This window comes from Rhinatrema bivittatum, chromosome 3 (genome assembly GCF_901001135.1).
Source record: "Rhinatrema bivittatum chromosome 3, aRhiBiv1.1, whole genome shotgun sequence".
NCBI classification, from domain to species: domain Eukaryota; kingdom Metazoa; phylum Chordata; class Amphibia; order Gymnophiona; family Rhinatrematidae; genus Rhinatrema; species Rhinatrema bivittatum.
Genome location: NC_042617.1, coordinates 491,871,386 through 491,893,743, shown reverse-complemented (window position 1 = coordinate 491,893,743; position 22,358 = coordinate 491,871,386). Strand labels below are relative to the sequence as shown.

General features: G+C 43.9%; 1 protein-coding gene across 1 annotated transcript in view; it reads left to right on the top strand.

The window, feature by feature from the left end:
• Positions 1-22,358, top strand: part of CDC5L (cell division cycle 5 like) — a 250,734-nt gene that overhangs the window by 155,894 nt on the left and 72,482 nt on the right. Inside the window, exon 10 of the mRNA XM_029596086.1 lies at positions 8,417-8,579. Within this exon, the coding sequence (XP_029451946.1) occupies positions 8,417-8,579 (163 nt within the window). The remainder of the gene's footprint in view (positions 1-8,416; positions 8,580-22,358) is intronic.

Below are 22,358 nucleotides of genomic sequence, written 5' to 3'. Positions count from 1 at the left end.
TGCTCCATTTAACTTGTGAAGCTAATAAGAGGGCGGAATAGCCACTCTTTGTTAGAGCTACCGCCGTTCTGTTTGTATGCGAGTTGCCGCTGCTCCGTTTAACTTGTGAAGCTAGATGCCGCCGCTCTATTTAACTCAAGCTGGCGGGCTGTATGCGAGTCACAGTGTTACTGTGATCCTCAGATTACCGGCATTGTATTGGCTCAAGCCGGTAGATAGTATGAGAGACACAATTCTGCTTAACCCAACACGGCGCGTGTTTCGTGGAGTAACTTCATCAGGGGCTTTGTAATAATTGCTTTTTATGGGATCCCGACAGGAAGCGCTGTACCGCCATTAAGGACGCAGAACTTTTCCCTGTCCACAGGACCATAAAAAGCAATTATTACAAAGCCCCTGATGAAGTTACTCCACGAAACACGCGCCGTGTTGGGTTAAGCAGAATTGTGTCTCTCATACTATCTACCGGCTTGAGCCAATACAATGCCGGTAATCTGAGGATCACAGTAACACTGTGACTCGCATACAGCCCGCCAGCTTGAGTTAAATAGAGCGGCGGCATCTAGCTTCACAAGTTAAACGGAGCAGCGGCAACTCGCATACAAACAGAACGGCGGCAGCTCTAATAAAGAGCAGCTATCCCGCCTTCTTTTTTCACCTGTTAAAAGAATAAACAACGATTCTCATGCACAATTTGCTATAAAAAACGGAGCCCCAACAATTTTATTATATAGAGGTAGCTCCAAAAAAACTTTAAAAATTCTTTCACTGTGTCCCAATCGCTTTGAGGAACTGGAATCAATGATTGAAAATTTATATTCACAGTCTAAAAGAGTAAGACTGATGAAAGCTTGAATTATGCTATTGATGCTACAAGTGAGCAATTTATGAGATTCCAGTTCACAACAACAATTTAAATTTGGTTTCCAAATATATGATGTTATTGTTCAATTGAAGATTTTTTCACATCATATTTATCAGTTTGTGATTACAGTATATGTAAAGCAGCAACATGGAGCTCTCTTCACACTTTTGCAGCTCATTACTGCTTGGACAAAGAAGGAAGACAAGATTCAGCCTATGGACAATCTGTCTTAAAGAACTTGTTTCCAGTTTAATCCCAACTCCTTCTACATCCAACTTACTATGATCTTTGGCTGACTCATTCTCAACAATACTTACTGTAACTTCACCACGAATGACTCAGCCTCTAGCTTGCTATTCACCCATATGTGAGGACTAGCATCCTGCTTGTCCTGGGATAAAGCAAAATTGCTTACCTTGTAATAGGTGTTATCCCAGGACAGCAGGATGTAGTCCTCACAGAACCCACCCGCCACCCCGCAGAGTTGGGCCTCATACCTTTTATTATTTTATTTTTGCTAATGCTTTTTGCTACATACGAGACTGAAGAGAGACACCTGTGGCAGAGAATATCATGGCATGCTGGGCATGCTCAGTGGCCTCTCAGGGCCAGTCAAAAGTTTCTAGAAACTTTGACTGACAGGTTTCCCGCGCTGGTCTCCGTTCAGTGTCGTCACCCATATGTGAGGACTACATCCTGCTGTCCTGGGATAATTTTGCTTTCTTTCACCTCCCCTTTTAACCATGCCGGTAATCAATTTGCCTTCTTTCCACCTTTCTTAATGTGTGGAATACATCTAGACTGTGCTTCTAGAATGGTATTTTTTAACAATGACCACGCCTCTTGGACATTTTTTACTTTTGTAGCTGCTCCTTTCAGTTTTTTTCTAACAATTTTTCTCATTTTATCAAAGTTTCCCTTTTGAAAGTTTAGCACGAGAGCCTTGGATTTGCACACTGTTCCTCTTCCAGTCATTAAATCAAATTTGATCATATTATGATCACTATTGCCAAGCGGCCCCACCACAGTTACCTCTCTCACCAAGCCCTGTGCTCCACTGAGAATTAGATCTAAAATTGCTCCCTCTCTCATCAAAATGATAAAGGGGATGGAACAGCTCCCCTATGAGGAAAGGCTGAAGAGGTTAGGGCTGTTCAGCTTGGAGAAGAGACGGCTGAGGGGGGATATCATAGAGGTCTTTAAGATCATGAGAGGTCTTGAACGAGTAGATGTGACTCGGTTATTTACACTTTCGAATAATAGAAGGACTAGGGGGCATTCCATGAAGTTAGCAAGTAGCACATTTAAGACTAATCGGAGAAAATTCTTTTTCACTCAACGCACAATAAATCTCTGGAATTTGTTGCCAGAGGATGTGGTTAGTGCAGTTAGTGTAGCTGGGTTCAAAAAAGGTTTGGATAAGTTCTTGGAAGAGAAGTCCATTAACTGCTATTAATCAAGTTTACTTAGGGAATAGTCACTGCTATTAATTGCATCAGTAGCATGGGATCTTCTAGGTGTTTGGGTAATTGCCAGGTTCTTGTGGCCTGGTTTGGCCTCTGTTGGAAACAGGATGCTGGGCTTGATGGACCCTTGGTCTGACCCAGCATGGCAATTTCTTATGTTCTTATGTTCTTATGTCCTGAACCAATTGCTCCATAAAGCTATCATTTATTCCATCCAGGAACGTTATCTCTCTAGTCTAGCGTGTCCCGATGATACATTTACCCAGTCAATATTGGGGTAATTGAAGTCTCCCATTATTACTGCACTACCAATTTGGTTAGCTTCCCTAATTTCTCTTACCATTTCACTGTCCGTCTCACCATCTTGACCAGGTGGACGGTAGTATACCCCTATCACTATAGTCTTCTCCGACACACAAGGGATTTCTACCCATAAAGATTCAATTTTGTATGTATTTAGTCTCATGCAGGATGTTTGTCATGTTGGACTCTATGCTATCCCGGACATAAAGTGCCACTCCTCCTCCCGGGTTCTCCTCTCTGTCATTGCGATATAATTTGTACCCCGGTATAGCACTGTCCCATTGGTTATCCTCTTTCCACCAATTCTCTGAGATGCCAATTAAGTCTATGTCATCATTCACTGCTATACATTCTAATTCTCCCATCTTACTTCGCACCAGGTAGGCATGTTACCAGGCGATCCTCATGCCCACCAGCCACCCAGCTATCTACATTCCTAATAATCGAATCACCAACTATGACAGCCGACCTAACCCTTCCCTCCTGGGCAGTAGGCCTTGGGGAGATATCCTCAGTGCGAAAGGACAGTGCATCACCTGGAGAGCCTCAGCCGTCAGTTCCATCCCCACAAGTAGTCCCTGGATCCTGTGGTAATGACCAGAATCTTCCAACACTGGGTCAACCAACAGTAGACGTCTTTGCATCCCAATTGAATCACAAAGTGAACAGATTCTGCTCTCTGCACAAGCAATGAAACCAGTTAGCCATGGACACCTTTGCTCGCCCTTGGAACTCCAGCCTCCTATATGCGTATTCTCCGATACCGCTGATAGCCAAAACTTTCATGAAGCTACAACAGAACAAAGGGTCTATGATACTCATGGCCCCGTACTGGCCTTGACAAGTATGGTTTCCCATACTTCTCGATCAGAGAACCAATTCACCTGAGCACAGCACTCACTCTCATAACTCAGAACCAAAGCAAGTTACGCCATCCAAACCCTGTTCACCACAGCTTGGATGTTGAAAGCTTGATCCTGCAATCGCTGAACCTTTCAACTGATGTCTCTCAAGTGCTTGTAGCTTCACGAAAGCCTTCCACACGAAAATCCTATCGTTCTAAGTGGCATAGATTTACCATATGGTGCGCGCAAAAGCTATTGACCCTTTTTCCTGCCCCATTCCATCTTTATTAGACTATCTCTGGCACCTTTCAAACTCTGGTCTCCAGACTTCTTCAGTATGGGTACAACTGAGTGTCATCTCAGCGTACCACAAGGGAGTGGGGGATGTCCCGGTAATAGCTCAACCCCTTGTAAGTAGATTTATGAGGGGTCTATTACATCCTATTTATTTATTTATTTATTTATTTATTTGAGTGTTTTTGTATACCTGGATACGTTGGGAACATCATCTCGGTTCACAGATAACTAAAAATAGCAACAAGCTTTACAGTGAACAAGGAACAAAGTGAAGGTTAATAATAAAGGTAACAAAGAGAAATTCGAACAGGTAACACAACAGGTTTTGTAGCGAGCTATTTACAAAGTGTACATTAATATGAACTTAAGCCCCCTCTACAGCCATCAGTCACTGAATGGGGACCTAAATGTAGTGCTTACAAGGCTCATGCGCTCCCCGTTTGAGCCTTTGCACTCCTGTGATGTTAAATTTCTTACATGGAAAGTTCTCTTTCTAGTAGTAATTACATCTGCTCGAAGGGTTAGTGAGTTACAAGCACTTGTCACATACTCACCCTATACAAGGTTCCTACATGACGAACCAATCAAGCCTGAATACATATACAGTGCAGCTCACTGCTTCAATGGCAGGGGGGAATAAGAACATAAGAACATGCAATACTGGGTCAGACCCAAGTGTCCACAAGCCCAGCATTCTGTTTCCAACAGTGGCCAATCCAGGCCATAAGAACCTGGCAAGTACCCAAAAACTAAGTCTATTTCATGTTACTGTTGCTAGTAATAGCAGTGGCTATTTGCGAAGTCAACTTAATTAATAGCAGGAAATGGACTTCTCCTCCAAGAACTTATCCAATCCTTTTTTAAACACAGCTATACTAACTGCACTAACCACATCCTCTGGCAACAAATTTAATTGTGCGTTGAGTGAAAAAGAACTTTCTCCGATTAGTTTTAAATGTGCCACATGCTAACTTCATGGAGTGCCTCCTAGTCTTTCTATTATCTGAAAGAGTAAATAACTGATTCACATCTACCCGTTCTAGAACTCTTATGATTTTAAACACCTCTATCAAATCTCTCCTCAGCTGTCTCTTCTCCAAGCTGAAAAGTCCTAATCTCTTTAGTCTTTCCTCATAGGGGAGCTGTTCCATTTCCTTTATCATTTTGGTTGCCCTTCTCTGTACCTTCTCCATCGCAATTATATCTTTTTTGAGATGCAGCAACCAGAATTGTACACAGTATTCAAGGTGCGGTCTCACCATGGAGCGATACAGAGGCATTATGACATTTTCCGTTTTATTCACCATTCCCTTCCTAATAATTCCCAACATTGTTTGCTTTTTTGACTGCCGTAGAACATTGAACCGACGATTTCAATGTGTTATCCACTATGACGCCTAGATCTCTTTCTTGGGTGGTAGCACCTAATATGGAACCTAACATTGTGTAACTATAGCATGGGTTACTTTTCACTATAGTGCATCACCTTGCACTTATCCATATTAAATTTCATCTGCCTTTTCGATGCCCAATTTTCCAGTCTCACAAGGTCTTCCTGCAATTTATCACAATCTGCTTGTGATTTAACTACTCTGAACAATTTTGTATCATCTGCAAATTTGATTACCTCACTCGTTGTATTTCTTTCCAGATCATTTATAAATATATTGAAAAGTAAGGGTCCTGAGGCACTCCACTGTCCACTCCCTTCCACTGAGAAAATTGTCCATTTAATCCTACTCTCTGTTTCCTGTCTTTTAGCCAGTTTGTAATCCACGAAAGGACATCGCCACCTATACCATAACTTTTTATTTTTCCTAGAAGCCTCTCATGAGGAACTTTGTCAAACGCCTTCTGAAAATCCAAGTACACTACATCTACCGGTTCACCTTTATCCACATGTTTATTAACTCCTTCAAAACAGTGAAGCAGATTTGTAAGGCAAGACATGCCTTGGGTAAAGCCATGCTGACTTTGTTCCATTAAACCATGTCTTTCTATATGTTTTGTGATTTTGATGCTTAGAAATGAAGAAAAGAGGATTTATATTCAGACAACTACCAACAAGGACTAAATTACACAGGCTGGGTAAACAAATAAGCGTGGGAGTAGCTTGCTTATTGTGGCGGTTGCTACCCCTAACCAATTAGGCTTGATACTTCACTTTGATGCAGCTCCAGCACTGCTCTCTACATCAATGGCGCGGGGGTGGAAGGAAATTAGAACCAAAAATTTATCAATAAAGGCCCTGAACTCAGCATTCAGAGTAACAGATAAGTGTGAGAAATATAAGTGTAGAAGCTTGCTGGGCAGACTGGATGGGCCATTTGGTCGTCTTCTGCCGTCATTTCTATGTTTCTATGAGTGGTCCTTCGTACTCACCCTAAATTCTTTCCCAAGGTTGTTACTGACTTCCACTTGAATCAGTCTATAGTCTTGCCTACCATTTTCCCAAGGCCTCACTCTCACCAGGCGAGAGGGTTTTACACACCTTGGACTGTAAACATGCAATTGCATTTTACCTAGACCACACTGCAGTCCATAGGAAATCCACCCAACTCTTTGTTTCATTCAATAAAAACAAACCGGGAGTTGCATGGGCAAACAAACTCTCTCCAATTGACTAGCAGACACTATTGAATTCTGCTATGACACAGCAGACTTTCCTCTCCAGGGACGAGTGAAGGCGCACTCAGTGAGAGCAGTGGCAACCTTAGCACACTATCCTTCAGTTCCGATTGCTGACGTCTGTAAAGCTGCAACATGGAGCTCTCTTGACACATTTGCAGCCCATTACTGCTTGGATAAGGAAAGACGACAAGATTCAGCCTTTGGAAAATCTGTCTTAAAGAACTTATTTCCAGTATAATGCCAACTCCTTCCACATCCAACCTACTGTGATTTCAGGTTGCCTCATTTTTTCCAACAGTACTCCAGTTGTGCCTGTTGCATAAGTTGTACGCTGTTGGAACAACACAAAAATGAGTCAGCCTGTAGCTTGCTAATCATCCTGCTTGTCCTGGGATAAAGCAAAGTTGCTTGCTTGTAATAGGTGTTATCCCAGGACAGCAGGATGTAGTCCTCACGAAACCCACCCGCCACCCCTTGGAGTTGGGTCCGAAATGTTTTATTATTTTATTTTTTGCTCGTACTTATTGCTGCAAACGAGACTGAAGGGAGACCCCTGTGGCTCGAGGGATAATGGCATGCTCGGCATGCGCAGTGGGCTCAGTGTGCCAGTCAAAAGTTTCTAGAAATTTTGAGAGAGAGCTTTTCGTGATAGGACTCTGTCCAGTGACGTCACCCATATGTGAGGACTACATCCTGCTATCCTGGAATGACACTTGTTACAGGTAGGCAACTCTGCTATCTTGCTCTCAGGTTGAGTTAAAGTGATATGTTTTTAGAGTATGACACTTAAATAGAAACAGAAAATATGATGGCATCTAATCTGCCCAATTTCTTTTCTGTTGCGTTGCCATAGACCCTAGTTGATTATCACATCCGTGTACTTGTCTTAACATAGTTGAAGGTCATAGTATTTGACCTCTGTTAGAGTTCTGAAATTATTTGATGTGTTAGCAGAAAATAAATCTAGCTATTTTATATAATTCATAGATTTATTATTTGTAATAATATAGGAGTTTCACTGCTACAGCTGCCAAACTCTAAATTATTTGACTTTGGTTTCTTTTATTTTAGGGCCACAATAATATCCAATGTAATTTTGTTTTAAATTAGTTTTCTTTTTTTTTTCTTTAGCCTTGCTTGTTTTTATTAACTGTCTTTTTCCCCTTCTAATTCCATCTTTTTGCATACTGTAAAACTGATAAAGATGTGTCTGTTGTGTGGATCAAGATACATTTATTACCTCTCTCCCATAGCAGTGCATAGCAATATGAAAACAGACTTATTTGATGGATATTTTCAAAGGACAGCTGATTTAGTGATCAGCAGTGCTGAGAGAATTTGGTTCAATTTCCAAAACCAGATAGTTTTCTTTGAACAGTTCCAAATGAAGGCTTGTTGCACAATAGCCACAATTCAGCCACGTTCTAATTGAGCTGAAAGCTCGAATAAGTAGGATGCCCGCTGCTGAGCAAAAAAAAAAAAAAATCAGACTTTTTTTTGTTAGGTAAAGTACTTTAATGGGTTTTGTGCTTGAATTGAGCAAATTTCCATTTTTTTTCCTTTTGTGACTTTTTTGGTCTTTCATGGCTTAATTACTAAACTGAAATTTAGCAATGTGACAGGAATCAGGAAGAACAATGTAGATAATTTTCATGAAATAATCTTAATTCTGTTTAAAAACACATTGGAAAATAAGTGATTAATAAATTGAGGCCTGAAATATTGATCTTTTTCTAGCAGTCATGGAAAACTATTATTTATTTTCCAATTAACTGAAACAAAGCAGGCCCTGAGCAAAATAAAATCTATATACATAGTAATTCTTGGCAATTTGTTGAGCAATACTTATCAAACTGAATCTAAAAACATATTCACTTTGTCTATAAATAATGAAATTAGACCAAAAATGTAATGTATGATACAGTGCCATAACTCTAACAATTTTGTAAACAAAAAATACTCAAACATTTAGATGTTACTGTTAAGTTTCATTGCCTTATTTTTCCTAGAACTCCAACTCATGGTGGAGAAGGTTTAACTCCTCGTGGTGGAATGACACCTAAACCTGTCATTGGAGCAACCCCTGGCAGAACACCTCTACGAGACAAACTGAACATCAACCCAGAAGGTGGAATGGTAGATTACAATGATCCATCTTATGTGAAGCAGCTGGTAAGGGCAGAGTGCTGTACTTTTGGCAATTAGTTTAATTTTCAACTATATGCAAGGGATAGCCTTAAGCTATTTTGAGTTTAATTTGTTTTAGAAAGATGGAAATCCTGGTATGCAGACAAAATTTAACATTTGCTTTGGAAATTTGATTGTGAAATTGTGGGTGACAAATTTTCAACTTATTTTCTTTAAAGATGAAAAATACAACTGTCCTTTTGTAAAGACAAGCTGTTCACTGAATCAGTTTGCTAAGGTATTGATGAGCACAGACTCTTGTGGCTTTAAGCATCAGTCCTCTGAGGATGTTCAGGAAAGACTTGCAGATATGCCATGAACTGGAGGAGGTGGTGCTGTTGAGAGACTGTCATACCATGCTTCAGATTGCTGTCCACTAGCACCTCTGAACCACCTTCAAAATTCCAATAATACCAGAAGTCAGGAGCCCCCAAAACAGATTTTTTCCAGTACAGAAAATGTTTGGCTCACTCCACACAGCATCAGGGCTTCAGTCCTCACCAACATGTAGATGCCGTAACTGCTGTTCGATCAAAACCAGAGACAGTTTTTTGACCACATCAAGAGATGATAGACACTATTCCAGTCTTTGCAGTGAAAGACTTCATGACCATAGGGAGGATAAGGTTTTATGTCTTATCCCAGGACAAGCAGGATGCTAGACCTCACATGTGGGTGACATCATTGATGGAGCCCTATGCGGGAAAACTTTCTGTCAAATTTTCTAGAAACTTTTGACTGGTCCTGTGAGGCCACTGAACATGCCCAGCATGCCATGATATTCTCTGCCACAGGGGTCTCTCTTCAGTCTTCGTTTTTCCGCGCTGCTGTAAGCATCACGGAGCAAGGAGCCTTGTGAGTTTCTCAGTGTTTGCTGACTAAAAAGTCACTTATTTTCTCATTCTTTTTCTCCCACAAGGGATCTCTCTCAGATTTCCACCGGCTGGTGAGTAATCATAGTCTCGTTTTTACTCCCCGACTAAAAACTTTTTCTCATAATTTTTTTTTCCCCTCATTTCATCCATGGCTGTCGATTGAAAATGGCTACCGGATTTAAAAAATGTCCTATCTGTAATTGGACAATGTCCATTACAGATCCACACCTCGAGTATGTCCTTTGTTTGGGGGACAAACATGATGTCTCAACCTGCCCTAAATGTGCAGAGATGACTCTCAAAGGAAGAAAACTTCGCCAAGAGAAGATGGAACATCTTTTTCACCTACAGCTTCTGCCTTCTCCCTCAACATCAACAAAATCGTCTCCGGCCAGAGTTTCAAAACGAATAATATTGAAAAAACATCGTCCGGATGGGTCCGGAGATCATACATCGGCATCAACAAGGTCAGTAGTCGAACACCGACCGAAACACCGTCATAGACTTCGGCACACATTGACTCCAGCGGCGCTTCTCTCCCCGGAGGAACCGACTGCTAAGCGGCTCAAACTTCAGGAAACACCGCTACCCTCGGCGCCGGGGCTTTCACCTTGCGAAGAAACACCAATAGTCAAACCTCCACAGGGCTCTGTGGAAGGGGTATCGACGCCTCCACCGCCACCGCGTTCAGCTGCTCTGCCTGCACCAGCTGTTCCGCAGGAATTGTCGGATTTTATCCGGCAAGTGGTGCTCCAGGCCCTTAAGGAGCAGATGCCTATTCCAGCGCCTTCACCGATGCCGGTTCCTGAACCGTTGCCGGTACCATTACCAATGCCGGTGATTGCACCGATGCCGACGACTCGTCGATGCCGGTATCTATACCGATGCCGGTGCCTACACCGATACCGGCAAAGTGACACCGGCATGACCATTGATGACACCGACGCCATCTTCGATTCCGGCCCTGATACCATCGATGCTAATCTTACCTGGAGACCCAGGACATCCAGAGCTGGCACTCTATCAGCTCATAATGAAGAGATTTGATGAGGTAGTCGGTGCTCTTCCTCCCGAGCCTCGGAAAGAACAGCCTGAAGGGACACCCTTCGATGACCCGCAACCAGGTCCTTCAGGGCTTCCTCGTCTGCCTAGATCTTCTCCACTATCTCTACCTAGAGAAGATCTATACAATACTTGGGACGATGGACACACAGACACCTCATCTGAAGATTTCATGTCAGATCCTTCACCTCCAGACCCAAGGAAGAAATCTCCACCGGAGGATTTATCCTTCACCAATTTCATCCAGGAAATGGCGGACACCATACCTTTCACCTTGGTGACAGAAGATGATTCAAGGCAACAAACATTGGAGGTTCTCCAATTTGTAGACCCTGCAAAGCAAGCAGTAGCCATACCGATCCATGATGTCCTTCTGGACCTATAACTTCGGCTTTGGGAGTATCCATGCTCAGTGCCTGCTGTAAATAAAAGAATGGACACAACGTATTTGGTGCAGTCTGCTCCTGGCTACCAAATGTCACAGCTTCCACACCAATCAGTGGTGGTAGAATCTGCACAAAAGAAGTCGAAGAGGATAAGACCACATTCCTCAACTCCCCCTGGAAAGATCACAGATTATTGGATTCCCTGGGAAGGAAGGTTTATCAAGGAGCCATGTTAAATTCTAAAATATCTTCTTACCAATTATACATGACTCAATACCAAAGAAATCTGTGGAAACAGATGCAGGAGTTTATACCATCATTGCCACAACAACATCAAGAAGCAACCCAGGCAATTATCCACAAAGGGCTGGAGGTGGGCAAGCACGAGGTCCGTGCTGCCTATGATGGCTTTGAAACGGCATCCAGAGTGGCTGCATCCGGGTATAAGTGCAAGACGTTGGGCATGGCTTAAAGCCTCGGACCTCAGGCCTGAAGTCCAGGAAAAATTGGTTGACCTCCCATGTCTTGGCGATAACCTTTTTGGTTCCAAGGTACAAGATGCGGTTGCTCAATTAAAAGAACACACAGAAACCCTGCGACAACTTTCATTGATTCCGCAGGATCCGGCTACACAGTCAACTCGTAGACCTCAAAGGAAAGAACCTAGAAGACCCTTCTACCGACAGAGGCGGTATTACCCTCCAACATCTAAGAGCAGATCTTCTAGGCCGCAACAGAGACCTCAGCCCAGACAACCTAGGGCAGCTAGGCCTCAATCTCCGCCACAGATGGGACCGACTGCTGGCTTTTGAGATTTTTCCCAGAGACTGAAGCCATCTCTCCAATCCTCATCCACAGCTTTCGGTAGGAAGTCTAGTATCCTCCTTTTATAACCATTGGGTGCAAATAACAACAGACCAATGGGTACTTGCAATAATATCTCGAGGTTACCAATGCAATTTCCTCTCAATTTCAAAAGATTCTCCTCCGAGATCTCTTTTTCTAACCGAAAATCACACAACCCAATTACAAGTAGAATTATCCACCCTTCTGAGAGCCAGAGCAGTAGAGCTGGTGCCCCAGACTCAGCAGGGCAGAAGATTCTATTCCCGTTATTTCCTCATTCCAAAGAAAACCGGAGGCCTACGTCCCATCCTTTACCTCAGAAATCTCAACAAATTTCTGAAGAAAGAAAAGTTCAGGATGGTCTCTCTAGGCACCATGCTTCCACTTCTTCAAACAGGAGATTGGCTTTGTTCTCTGGATCTTCAAGATGCTTACGCTCACATTCAAATTTTCCCCCCTCATCGCAAGTACCTGCGCTTCATGGTGGGTCATCAGCATTTCCAGTACAGAGTACTACCATTCGGACTCGCCTCTGCTCCCAGAGTATTCACTAAATGTTTGGCAGTAATAGCAGCACACTTGCACAAAGAAAGTGTCCATGTTTTTCCCTATTTAGATGACTGGCTCATCAGAAGTCAATCTCAACAAGGAGCTCTGGCTTCTCTCAGTCGAACAATTACTCTACTCACTCCATGGGCTTTCTCATCAATTATCAAAAGTCCCATCTCATTCCATCTCACCTGCTTCAAGTCATAGGGGCAAAATTGAACACCATCCTCTCAAAAGCCTTTCTACCCGAGGATCGGGCAGAGACGCTTTCCCTTCGGGTAAACTCCATTCAAAGAAACAAGCAACAACTCATCAGTTTCTAACCTTACTAGGCCACATGGCCTCCACAGTATATGTCACTCCGATGGCACGGTTAGCCATGCGGGTAACCCAATGGACTTTAAGGTCACAATGGATCCAAGCCATTCAACCACTGTCCTCTCCAATTCAAGAAACCCACCAGCTATGTTCTTCTCTACTTTGGTGGGCGAACAAGGACAATCTGCGCAAAGGTCTCCCCTTCCAGCAACCAGTCCCACAGATAACTTTATCTACAGATACATCCACCTTAGGTTGGGGAGCTCACATAGACAATCTCCAAACCCAAGATACTTGGACAAAACTGGAAGCAACATTTCAAATCAATTTCCTGGAACTTCGAGCTAAACGTTATGCTCTGCATGCGTTCAAGGACTGCCTTTCACACAAGACTGTTCTGATCCAAACGGACAACACAGTAGCCATGTGGTACATCAGCAGACAGGGAGGTACGGGTTCGTATATCCTTTGTCAAGAAGCTGCACAGATTTGGGACTGGGCCCTGACACACTCAATGTTTCTCCGGGCCACTTATCTGGCAGGCATTCACAACGTAGTGGCAGATCGACTCAGTCGCCAGTTCCAACCACACGAATGGTCCCTGGATCCCTTAGTAGCGACCAGGATATTTCAACGTTGGGGACAACCAACAATAGACCTCTTTGCGTCACACCTGAATCACAAAGTGGACAAGTTCTGTGCCCTGCACAGACAGACTCACCAACTAGCCAAGGATGCCTTTGCTTGCCCTTGGAACTCAGGCCTTCTATACGTGTATCCTCCGATACCGCTAATAACCAAAACTCTAGTGAAGCTAAACAGGACAAAGGGTCCATGATCCTCATAGCCCCGTATTGGCCTCGACAAGTATGGTTTCCCATACTTCTAGACCTCTCGATCAGGGATTCAATTCGCCTGGGTGTAGCTCCCACTCTCATAACTCAGGATCAGGGTCGGTTGCTCCATCCCACCCTTCAATCCCTATCCCTGACAGCATGGATGTTGAAAGCTTGATTTTACAACCACTCAATCTTTCAACCAATGTATCTCAAGTGCTTATAGCTTCACGTAAACCTTCAACATGAAAGAATTATTCTTCGAAATGGAAACGGTTTACTTTGTGGTGCATAGCAAAGAACATTGACCCTTTCTCCTGCCCCACAACTTCTCTACTAGACTACTTATGCCATCTTTCAGATTCTGGTCTCCAGACGTCATCTGTAAGAGTACACTTAAGTGCAATCTCAGCTTACCATAACAAGGTGGGAGATGCACCAATATCCATACATCCCCTTGTCAGTAGATTTATGAGAAGTTTAATTCACCTCAAACCACCAATTTGGCCACCAGTTACAGAATGGGACCTGAATTTGGTCTTAAGACTCATGCGTTCTCCTTTTGAACTCATGAATTCCTGTGATCTTAAATTTCTCACATGGAAGACCATCTTCCTCATAGCCATTACATCGGCTACAAGGGTTAGTGAGTTACAAGCACTTGTCACGTACTCACCCTATACAAAATTCCTACATGACAGAGTGGTTCTCTGTACACATCCAAAATTCCTACCCAAGGTAGTTACAGAATTCCACTTGAACCAATCCATAGTTTTACCCACATTCTTTCCAAGGCCTCATTCTCACCAAGGAGAATGGGCCTTACATACCTTGGACTGTAAGCATGCGCTAGCTTTTTACTTAGACTGCACTGCAGTCCATAGGAAATCCACTCAGCTCTTTGTATCTTATGATCCAAACAAACCGGGAAAAGCAGTGGGTAAACATACTCTATTCAATTAGCTAGCAGATTGCATACAGTTTTGCTATGAGAAAGCAAGCCTTCCTCTCCAAGGGCGAATAAAGGCACATTCATTAAGAGCAATGTCAACCTCAGTAGCACACTATTGTTCAGTGCCAGTTCTTGACATATGTAAAGCAGCAACATGGAGTTCTCTTCACACCTTTGCAGCTCATTACTGTTTAGACAAAGGAGGAGGACAAGATTCAGCCTACGGACAATCTGTCTTAAAGAACTTGTTTCCAGTTTAATCCCAACTCCTACATCCAACCTGCTGTGATCTTCAGCTGCCTTATTTATATCAACAATACGTCAGTGTTGCTTCACTACAAAATGACTCAGCCTCTAGCTTGCTAATCACCCACATGTGAGGACTAGCATCTTGCTTATCCTGGGATAAAGCAAAATTGCTTACCTTGTAATAGGTGTTATCCCAGGACAGCAGGATGTAGTCCTCATGAAACCCACCCGCCAACCCGCGGAGTTGGGTCCGATACATTTATTATTTTATTTTTTGCTAAAGCTTATTGCTACATACGAGACTGAAGAGAGACCCCTGTGGCAGAGAATATCGTGGCATGCTCAGTGGCCTCACAGGGCCAGTCAAAAGTTTCTAGAAACTTTGACAGAAGTTTTCCCGCAATAGGGCTCATCAATGATGTCACCCACATGTGAGGACTACATCCTGCTGTCCTGGGATAACACCTATTACAAGGTAAGCAATTTTGCATTTTGTAACCTCTGATAGCTGGGTCCTTTGGATTGTGAAAAAAAGGCTACAGATTATGCTTATTAGGATGTCCTCCAACTAGCCCTCCCAGAAGAGCATTGATGATCATCAAATTCCAAGACTTGCTGAGTACAGACATCATATCATATGTGCAGCTTTACTCTTAAAAAGGAAGACTACCTGGCAAAAATTAATAATAAGCCTATTTAAACAAAAATGCTTTTAGGAGGGTCTTAAAAGTTTTCAGAATGCTTCAGGCAGGGAGTTCCAGAAAATAGGAGCCGCAACTGAGAAGGCGCAGTCCTTTGTTATACCAAACTGAACATGCCGTAATGATGGGACGTCCAGAAGACTTCTGTGTGAGGATCTTAGTTGATGCGAAGGGCAGTGGACATGTAACAACTCATTGCACTAGGGAGAGGCAGAAGACAAGACCAGTCTGAAAACTGTAGTGCTGATCTTTTATAGAATCCATTGGATAATCGGTAACCAATGAAGGTCAATTTAAGACTGGTATAATATTCCTACACTTATTTTCAGAAATCAAGCGAATGGCTGCGTTCAATAGTAACTGTAATGGCTTCACTGTAACTTCTGGGAAACCTGTGTATATGCAATTGCAATAGTCCGAAAGTCAGACTTATCCAGCAGTTATCTTAAGGCACATAGGACTTGCAATTTGTAAAATCCATATTTTGACTGCCTTAACTTGAGGATGAAAAGTTAGAGAAGAGTCTAGTAAGATGCCTAAGTTTTTTATATTAGCGCATAAGGGACATGTATACTCTACTACTGTGATAGTTACTTATTGGATTTTCGAATGTGGCCTCTGAATAAGTATAAACTGAGTTTTAGCAAGGTTCAGAGCTAATTTATTGTAAAAGAGCTATTTCTGAATAGTTGATAAATGTACAAGCTCAACTGTGGCTGACCAGGATGGCAGACTCATATAAAGAACTGAAAGTCATCTGTGTAGAGTTTAAATCCGTTGCAAAGGCTGGCAAGAATTTTACATAATGGAAACAGGTAAAGATTACAGAGCGATGCAGGACACCTGTGACAGTCAAACCATTTTGAGCATTTATTGCTGAACTCTGTGTTAAGTATGTTGTGATAGAAAAGAACTGAACCAGCACAGAACAGCACTGGCAATGCCACATTCTCTTAAAGGATGCACTAGGATGGAATGGTTTACTGCAGCGATTCTCAATTGGTGTGTTGCGACACACCAATGGGTCGCCAAGCACCGGCAGGTGTGACGTGGCTCCCAGTGTCCCACTGCCCCACTTGTGCTTCCCTCCTCCCCAGGGGCGGAATGGCCAATGCAGTTGGTAGGGAAGTGCCACCGTTGGAGGCCAGGTGAGCGGGGCCGAAGAGTGGAGAGACGCTGAGCGCCACCAGCAGAAGCCAGGCTGGTGGCATCTGAAGTGCAAAGAGAGCCTGTGCGCCGCCACCGGAGGCCAGGCTGGCGGGGCCGAAGAGCGGCGAGACGCTGTGAGCCGCCGCCGGAGGCCAGGCCAGCGGCGGCTGAAGTGTGGACATCCTGTACGCTGCCGCTGGAGGCCAGACTAGCGGGGCCGAAGAGCAGAGAGACTGTGAGCTGGAGGCTGGGCCGGCGGCAGCTGAAGTGCGGAGAGACCCTGCACGCCGCCGCCGGAGGCTGAAGTGTGAAGAGACCCTGCACACTGCCGCTGGAGGCTGAAGTGTGAAGAGACCCTGTGTGCCACCGACGGAGGGGTTGAAGAGTGGAGAGATGCGCGCCGCTGTTGGAGGTCAGGCCGGCAGCGGCTAAAGAGCAGAGGCCAGGCTTACTGGGCCAAGCAATGAGAAGAGGTTCCACGTGAGCGTGTGTGTGTGTGTGTGAGTGGCAGCTTTGTGTGCCTGTGGTAGAATGGGTGCGTGAGTGGCAGCTTTGTCTTTGCCTGTGGTAGAATGAGTGCCTGGGTGCATGAGAGCTTGTGTGTGTGTGGTAGAATGGGTGCCTGAGTGGCAGCTTTGTGTGTGTGTGCTGTAGAATGGGTGCCTGGGTGCGTGAGTGGCAGCTTTGTGGGTGTGTGGTAGCATGGGAGCTAGAGCATTTTTGAGTGATTGAGAGCTTGTATGTAAGTGAGAGAGCATGTGTGTGATTGAGAGAGACCATGGTGGAGGTGATGTGTTTCTATGAGAGACAGACTGATCAGGAAAATGACTGGTGTTTGTGTGTTGTGAGACAGAGACTGGTCAGGGACGTGACTGGTGTGTGTTTGTGAGACTGGGACTTGTCAGGGAGGTGACTGGTGTGTGTGAGAGAGACAGGCTGGTCAGGGAGGTGACTGGTGTGTGTGTGTGTGAGAGAGAGACAGAGACTGATCAGGGAGGTGACTGGTGTATGTGTGAGAGAGACAGAGACTAGACAGGGAGGTGACTGGTCTCTGTGAGACAGAGACTGTGTATGAGTGACTGGTAGTGGGACCTAAGGAAGAAGACCATGAGGACACAGCTTCAGCAGCCACTGCTACTTCTGATGTGTGCTATTGGCCTGCAAGGGAAAGGAGTAAGAGAGTTGCTGGAGAGGGTAGGTAAAGGCGGCTTTTAAAGTTTATTTTTCTTGATTGACAGCCTTTTTAATGGGTATTATGTGATGTCTACTGTTTTTAAATATTTTATTGATATTTGGACAATTTTAAATAATTTTTATGAGTTTTTAATTGTTCTGTTTATCAGCTATTTTGTATCATTTATTAGTATAGTTTTACAATTATTTCTGTGTGGGGATCTATAGCAGCTTGGCTGGTTCTGTTTTCCTAATAGGAGGTGTTTTAGTGTTTAGGGCCTGGTTAAATATTTGTAGTGTTGCCTTTTCATAGGTAGGGTTGTTACTGTTTGAGTGTGTTCCATAATACAGGTGTAATTTTGTGTGGGTTACTTTGTGTGCATTATTGCAGATCCTGGAACTATGTTAGGTGCTATATTTCTCTTTTCATTTCTTGAGGGTTGCCCTGCATGCAGAGTGGCTGTTTTGGTTTTCCATTCCAGTTTGTCTCCATATTTATAATTTGTGATGAAGGTCAGTTTTGGGTGTGTGACCGAGGTGAGGTATTTTACTAGCATGTAGGCATTTGTATCAATCTTATTTGTAGTGTTTTCTCAATTGGACATTAGTGGTAAATTACTGTTCTTTCATAAGGAGGGGTATTATGCCTGCAAGTAAAGTGAATTTGTTTTGCTTTTACTGAGATGTCAACAGAACCAGAATATCTTTTTTTTGTATGGTGAGTTGTATGGATAATGCCCTAGTTCTGCTCTGCACCCATTTTTTTTGGGGATCGAGGGGGTTCCTGAGGATGCAGAATGTATATTTACATTTAGCCCTGTGACAGTCACATGTTCATTGTGTCACACATGTGAGAACCATCTGCCAGGTATGTCCTGGCAGAAAAAAGGTTGAGAGCCACTGGTTTACTGTATCGAAAATTGCAGAGATGTCAAGAGTCTAGGCCTCTACACAGGGTATCTAACAACGAGAATTAGCATTTTCTTATAGATAAGCAGCTGAATTAGCCATGTTGTGTGGGTATGTCCTCCGTGCCACTAGGTGGCGGAGCTCTCTAAGATCACCCAAAGTCTTTAGATGAGGTGTTCCCTCCTGCCTGTCCCTGTGCCTGCTCGAGGCTCCTCAGTCTGTATTTTTCCGCGCGACTGATCGCACGCGGAGCTCTACAGCTCTTGTAAGGAAAAGTTGTTGTGAGGAAAAAACTTCAATTTATTTCTTCAAAACTTCTCATAGTTTCAACACAGGATACTTTCATCATGCCTCGTCCAGGTTTTAAATTCTGTGACTGTGGCAAAATAATGTCTGTAACCAACAGATATCAGTTTTGTTACATTTGCCTTTGTCCAAAACATGATCAGGTGAATTGTACAGATTGTGGACAGATGTCCCCAAGGGTGCAACGCCAGAGAGCAGCATGGATTGCCCAGCTCAGAGAAGAGGCCAACGGGCTCATATGCCCCCTCTGACACTTCAGCCAGGTCGGCTCCGGGACCGAAGTCGACCCCTAAGACCCATACCCATCGGAGGGCCACCTCCGCTGACCCTCCAGGTCACAAACAGAAAAATAAAAATAAAAATCCTTCGATTCAAGGTGCTGGGGCGCACCACGGATGCAACCTGCATCGGATGCATCAAGACTTCATGACGTCGAAGCTTTCCCAGAGCATTAACGCGCTACAGATAAGCCAACTCAGCAGCTCCCCGACGCCTCAGGAAAAGATCATGCGTCGGCGCACCAAAGCACCTGAGGAAGATCAACGCAGCAGTGTATCGACACCTCAGCAACCTATAAAACAATACAAAAAACATAAAAGGCCTAGGAGCCCATCCCCACTCTTAGTGGTGGACTCGGAGGATTCCTTATCTCCACCACAATTATCAGAGGCCTCTTCCCACTCATCTGAGGTCTTTTCAGGACTTTCTACAGCATCTGAATATTGTAGAAGATACTTGTTTCAGGAATCTTTACATTCCAAACTCCCTTATCCACGTGAGGATATTGGACGCCCCCAAGGACCGAACAAGGACCATCCTCAAGGCAGCCTTGTTACCATCGGGTCAAAGACCGGATATCAGACCATCCACATTAGTTTCAGCTACTGATTCACTGACACAGATTATTTCTATCTTGTCACAATTTTTAACATTGGTTCAGCAGGAAAATCAACCAACCCCTGATCCACCAACCGAGGTGCCTTCATTACCTGCACCGGGACCAGCACCAAAGACGCTTCTTAGCAGACCATCTCCTCTGCCAGTAGATTCTCCTACTCCATCTTCATCACCAGGGTTGTCAACCGGCTACCCGCCTGACCCACAGGAATTGCCTCCAGAACCAGTGTCACCACCAGAGGATCTCACGTACTCCCAATTTTTGGAGAAAGTGGGTCAGTGATTGGGAGTAGAAACGAAAAAGATACCTGACCCTAGACAAGAGATGTTCGGTGTCTTAAAAATATTTGATACACCAGCTGAACCTACAGCACTTCCTTCTCATCCAGTGCTGGAATCTCTTTTGGAAAAGATTTGGGATTCTCCATATTCCACGACTCCAACCTCAAGAAAGACTGATTTGAAGTACAGGATGCGAGATTCTCCATTTTACACCAACGTGCAGTTACCGCACGCGTCCATCGTGGTTGAATCAGCCATGCAAAAGGCACGCAAATCTCGCTTACACTCTAATAATCCACCTGGCAAAGACAACAAAAGTCTGGATGACTTTGCACCAAAAGTGTACCAATCAGGAATCCTTAACGCTAAGATACAGAACCATCAATTTTATGTAGCTTAGTATCTTTTTGAATGCCTTTAGTCCTTAAAACCTTTGCCACAACAAAGCTCTACAGATAATACACCTCCATCTGAATTTCATGATTTGGAAGAGGGGCTAAGGCATCTGGTACGTTCCATTTACATGGGGTTCAAAACCTCTGCAAAAACAGCTAATGCTATAGCAGCCAGGAGACTGGCATGGTTATATGCAAGTGCCATACGTGAAGACGTTCACAATAAGCTGACCAACCTTCCTTGTTGCCCGATAACTTATTCGGTGATAAACTTACAGAAACTATGACGAACTTAAAAGAGCAGAAAGTAGCTGTACTTTCCTTAACTCAACATGATTCATCATCCTCTAAGCGTCAATTCGGTTCATACAAAAAACCTTACCAGAGACATCAATATCGGCCTTATACTACCTATAGGCCCCAACCATATCAATCAAACCACCAACAGCCTTACCAACAACCAGCTTCTCGCCAGCGCCCATGCGCACCTCGTCAACTACGCCAGACTACAGAACCTCAACCCCCTAAAAACCAACAGTTTTTAGAAATGATTCTGCCACCACTACCTGCCCAAACAGTAGGAGGTCGACTTTCCCTCTTCTTCGCACAATGGAGCACTATCACAACGGATTCCTGGGTCCTGAATATAATAAGAGACGGATATTCCCTCAATTTTATATCCCCACCTCGTCTTCCGCACTTGATTACCACAAAATCTCAGAGTATTCATTGGGAGACTCTCCTTCGAGAAATCAATCACTTCAACAACACTGTATACAGGAAGTACCCCTCCCAACATCTAATGGGATTTTATTCAAAATACTTCCTCATTCCCAAGAAGTCCGGAGGTCTACGTCCAATTCTGGACCCACGCTTCCTCAACAAACACATTCGGAAAGAGAAATTCAAAATGACCTCTCAAATCAATTCTTCCTTTCCTGCAACCTATGGATTGGATGAGCTCCATAGATTTAAAGGATGCGTATGCTCATATTCCAATGCATCCAAAATCTTGGAATTACCTATGCTTTCAGATGGGAAAGAGACATTTTCAATACAAAGTCCTTCCCTTTGGTCTCTCATCTGCTCCCAGAGAATTCACGAAATGCCTAGCAGTAGTGTTGGCAGACCTCTGTCGTCGGGGGATTCAAATATTTCCTTATCTCAATGATTGGCTACTGGTAGCCTCAACTACCTGTCTCCTCCGAGACAGTTTAATTCAATCAATCAATTGCCTAGACAATCTTCTGATAAATTATGAAAAATCTCATCTTCAGCCTACCCAGGCCTTGGACTTCATAGGGGCATCCATAAAACACCATTCAGGACATAGCTTTCTTGCCACAACCCTGGGCAATAGCGCTTACTTCTCTAGCCCAATGCCTAATAAATCTTGCAACTACCTCTGCCCGCCAAATCTTGACTGTCCTGGATCATATGGAGGCATGTACATATGTAGTCCCGAAAACAAGACTCCACATCCATCGCCTTCAATGGGGTTTAAAACACCAATGGTCTCAGTTTCGAAGTCCTTTGTCCACCAAAATAAGATTAACGAACAGTATGAAAACAGACGTTCACTGGTGGATTCACCCACCATCATTGACAGAAGGCTCACCACTGAGCCCCCTCGACATCAATTGATTCTTACCACAGATGCCTCCCCCACAGGATGGGGAGCCCATCTTGCCAACCTACAAACTCAAGGGTTGTGGTCGTTCCAGGAACGCACTTATCACATCAATCTCCTGGAAGTACGAGCCATCAAATATGCTCTTCAAGCTTTCGAACACAAGCTACGACAGCAAACCAAGTGGCAATGTTTTACATAAACAAGCAAGGAGAGGGTCTGGTTCATGGAACCTCTGCAAAGAAGCAG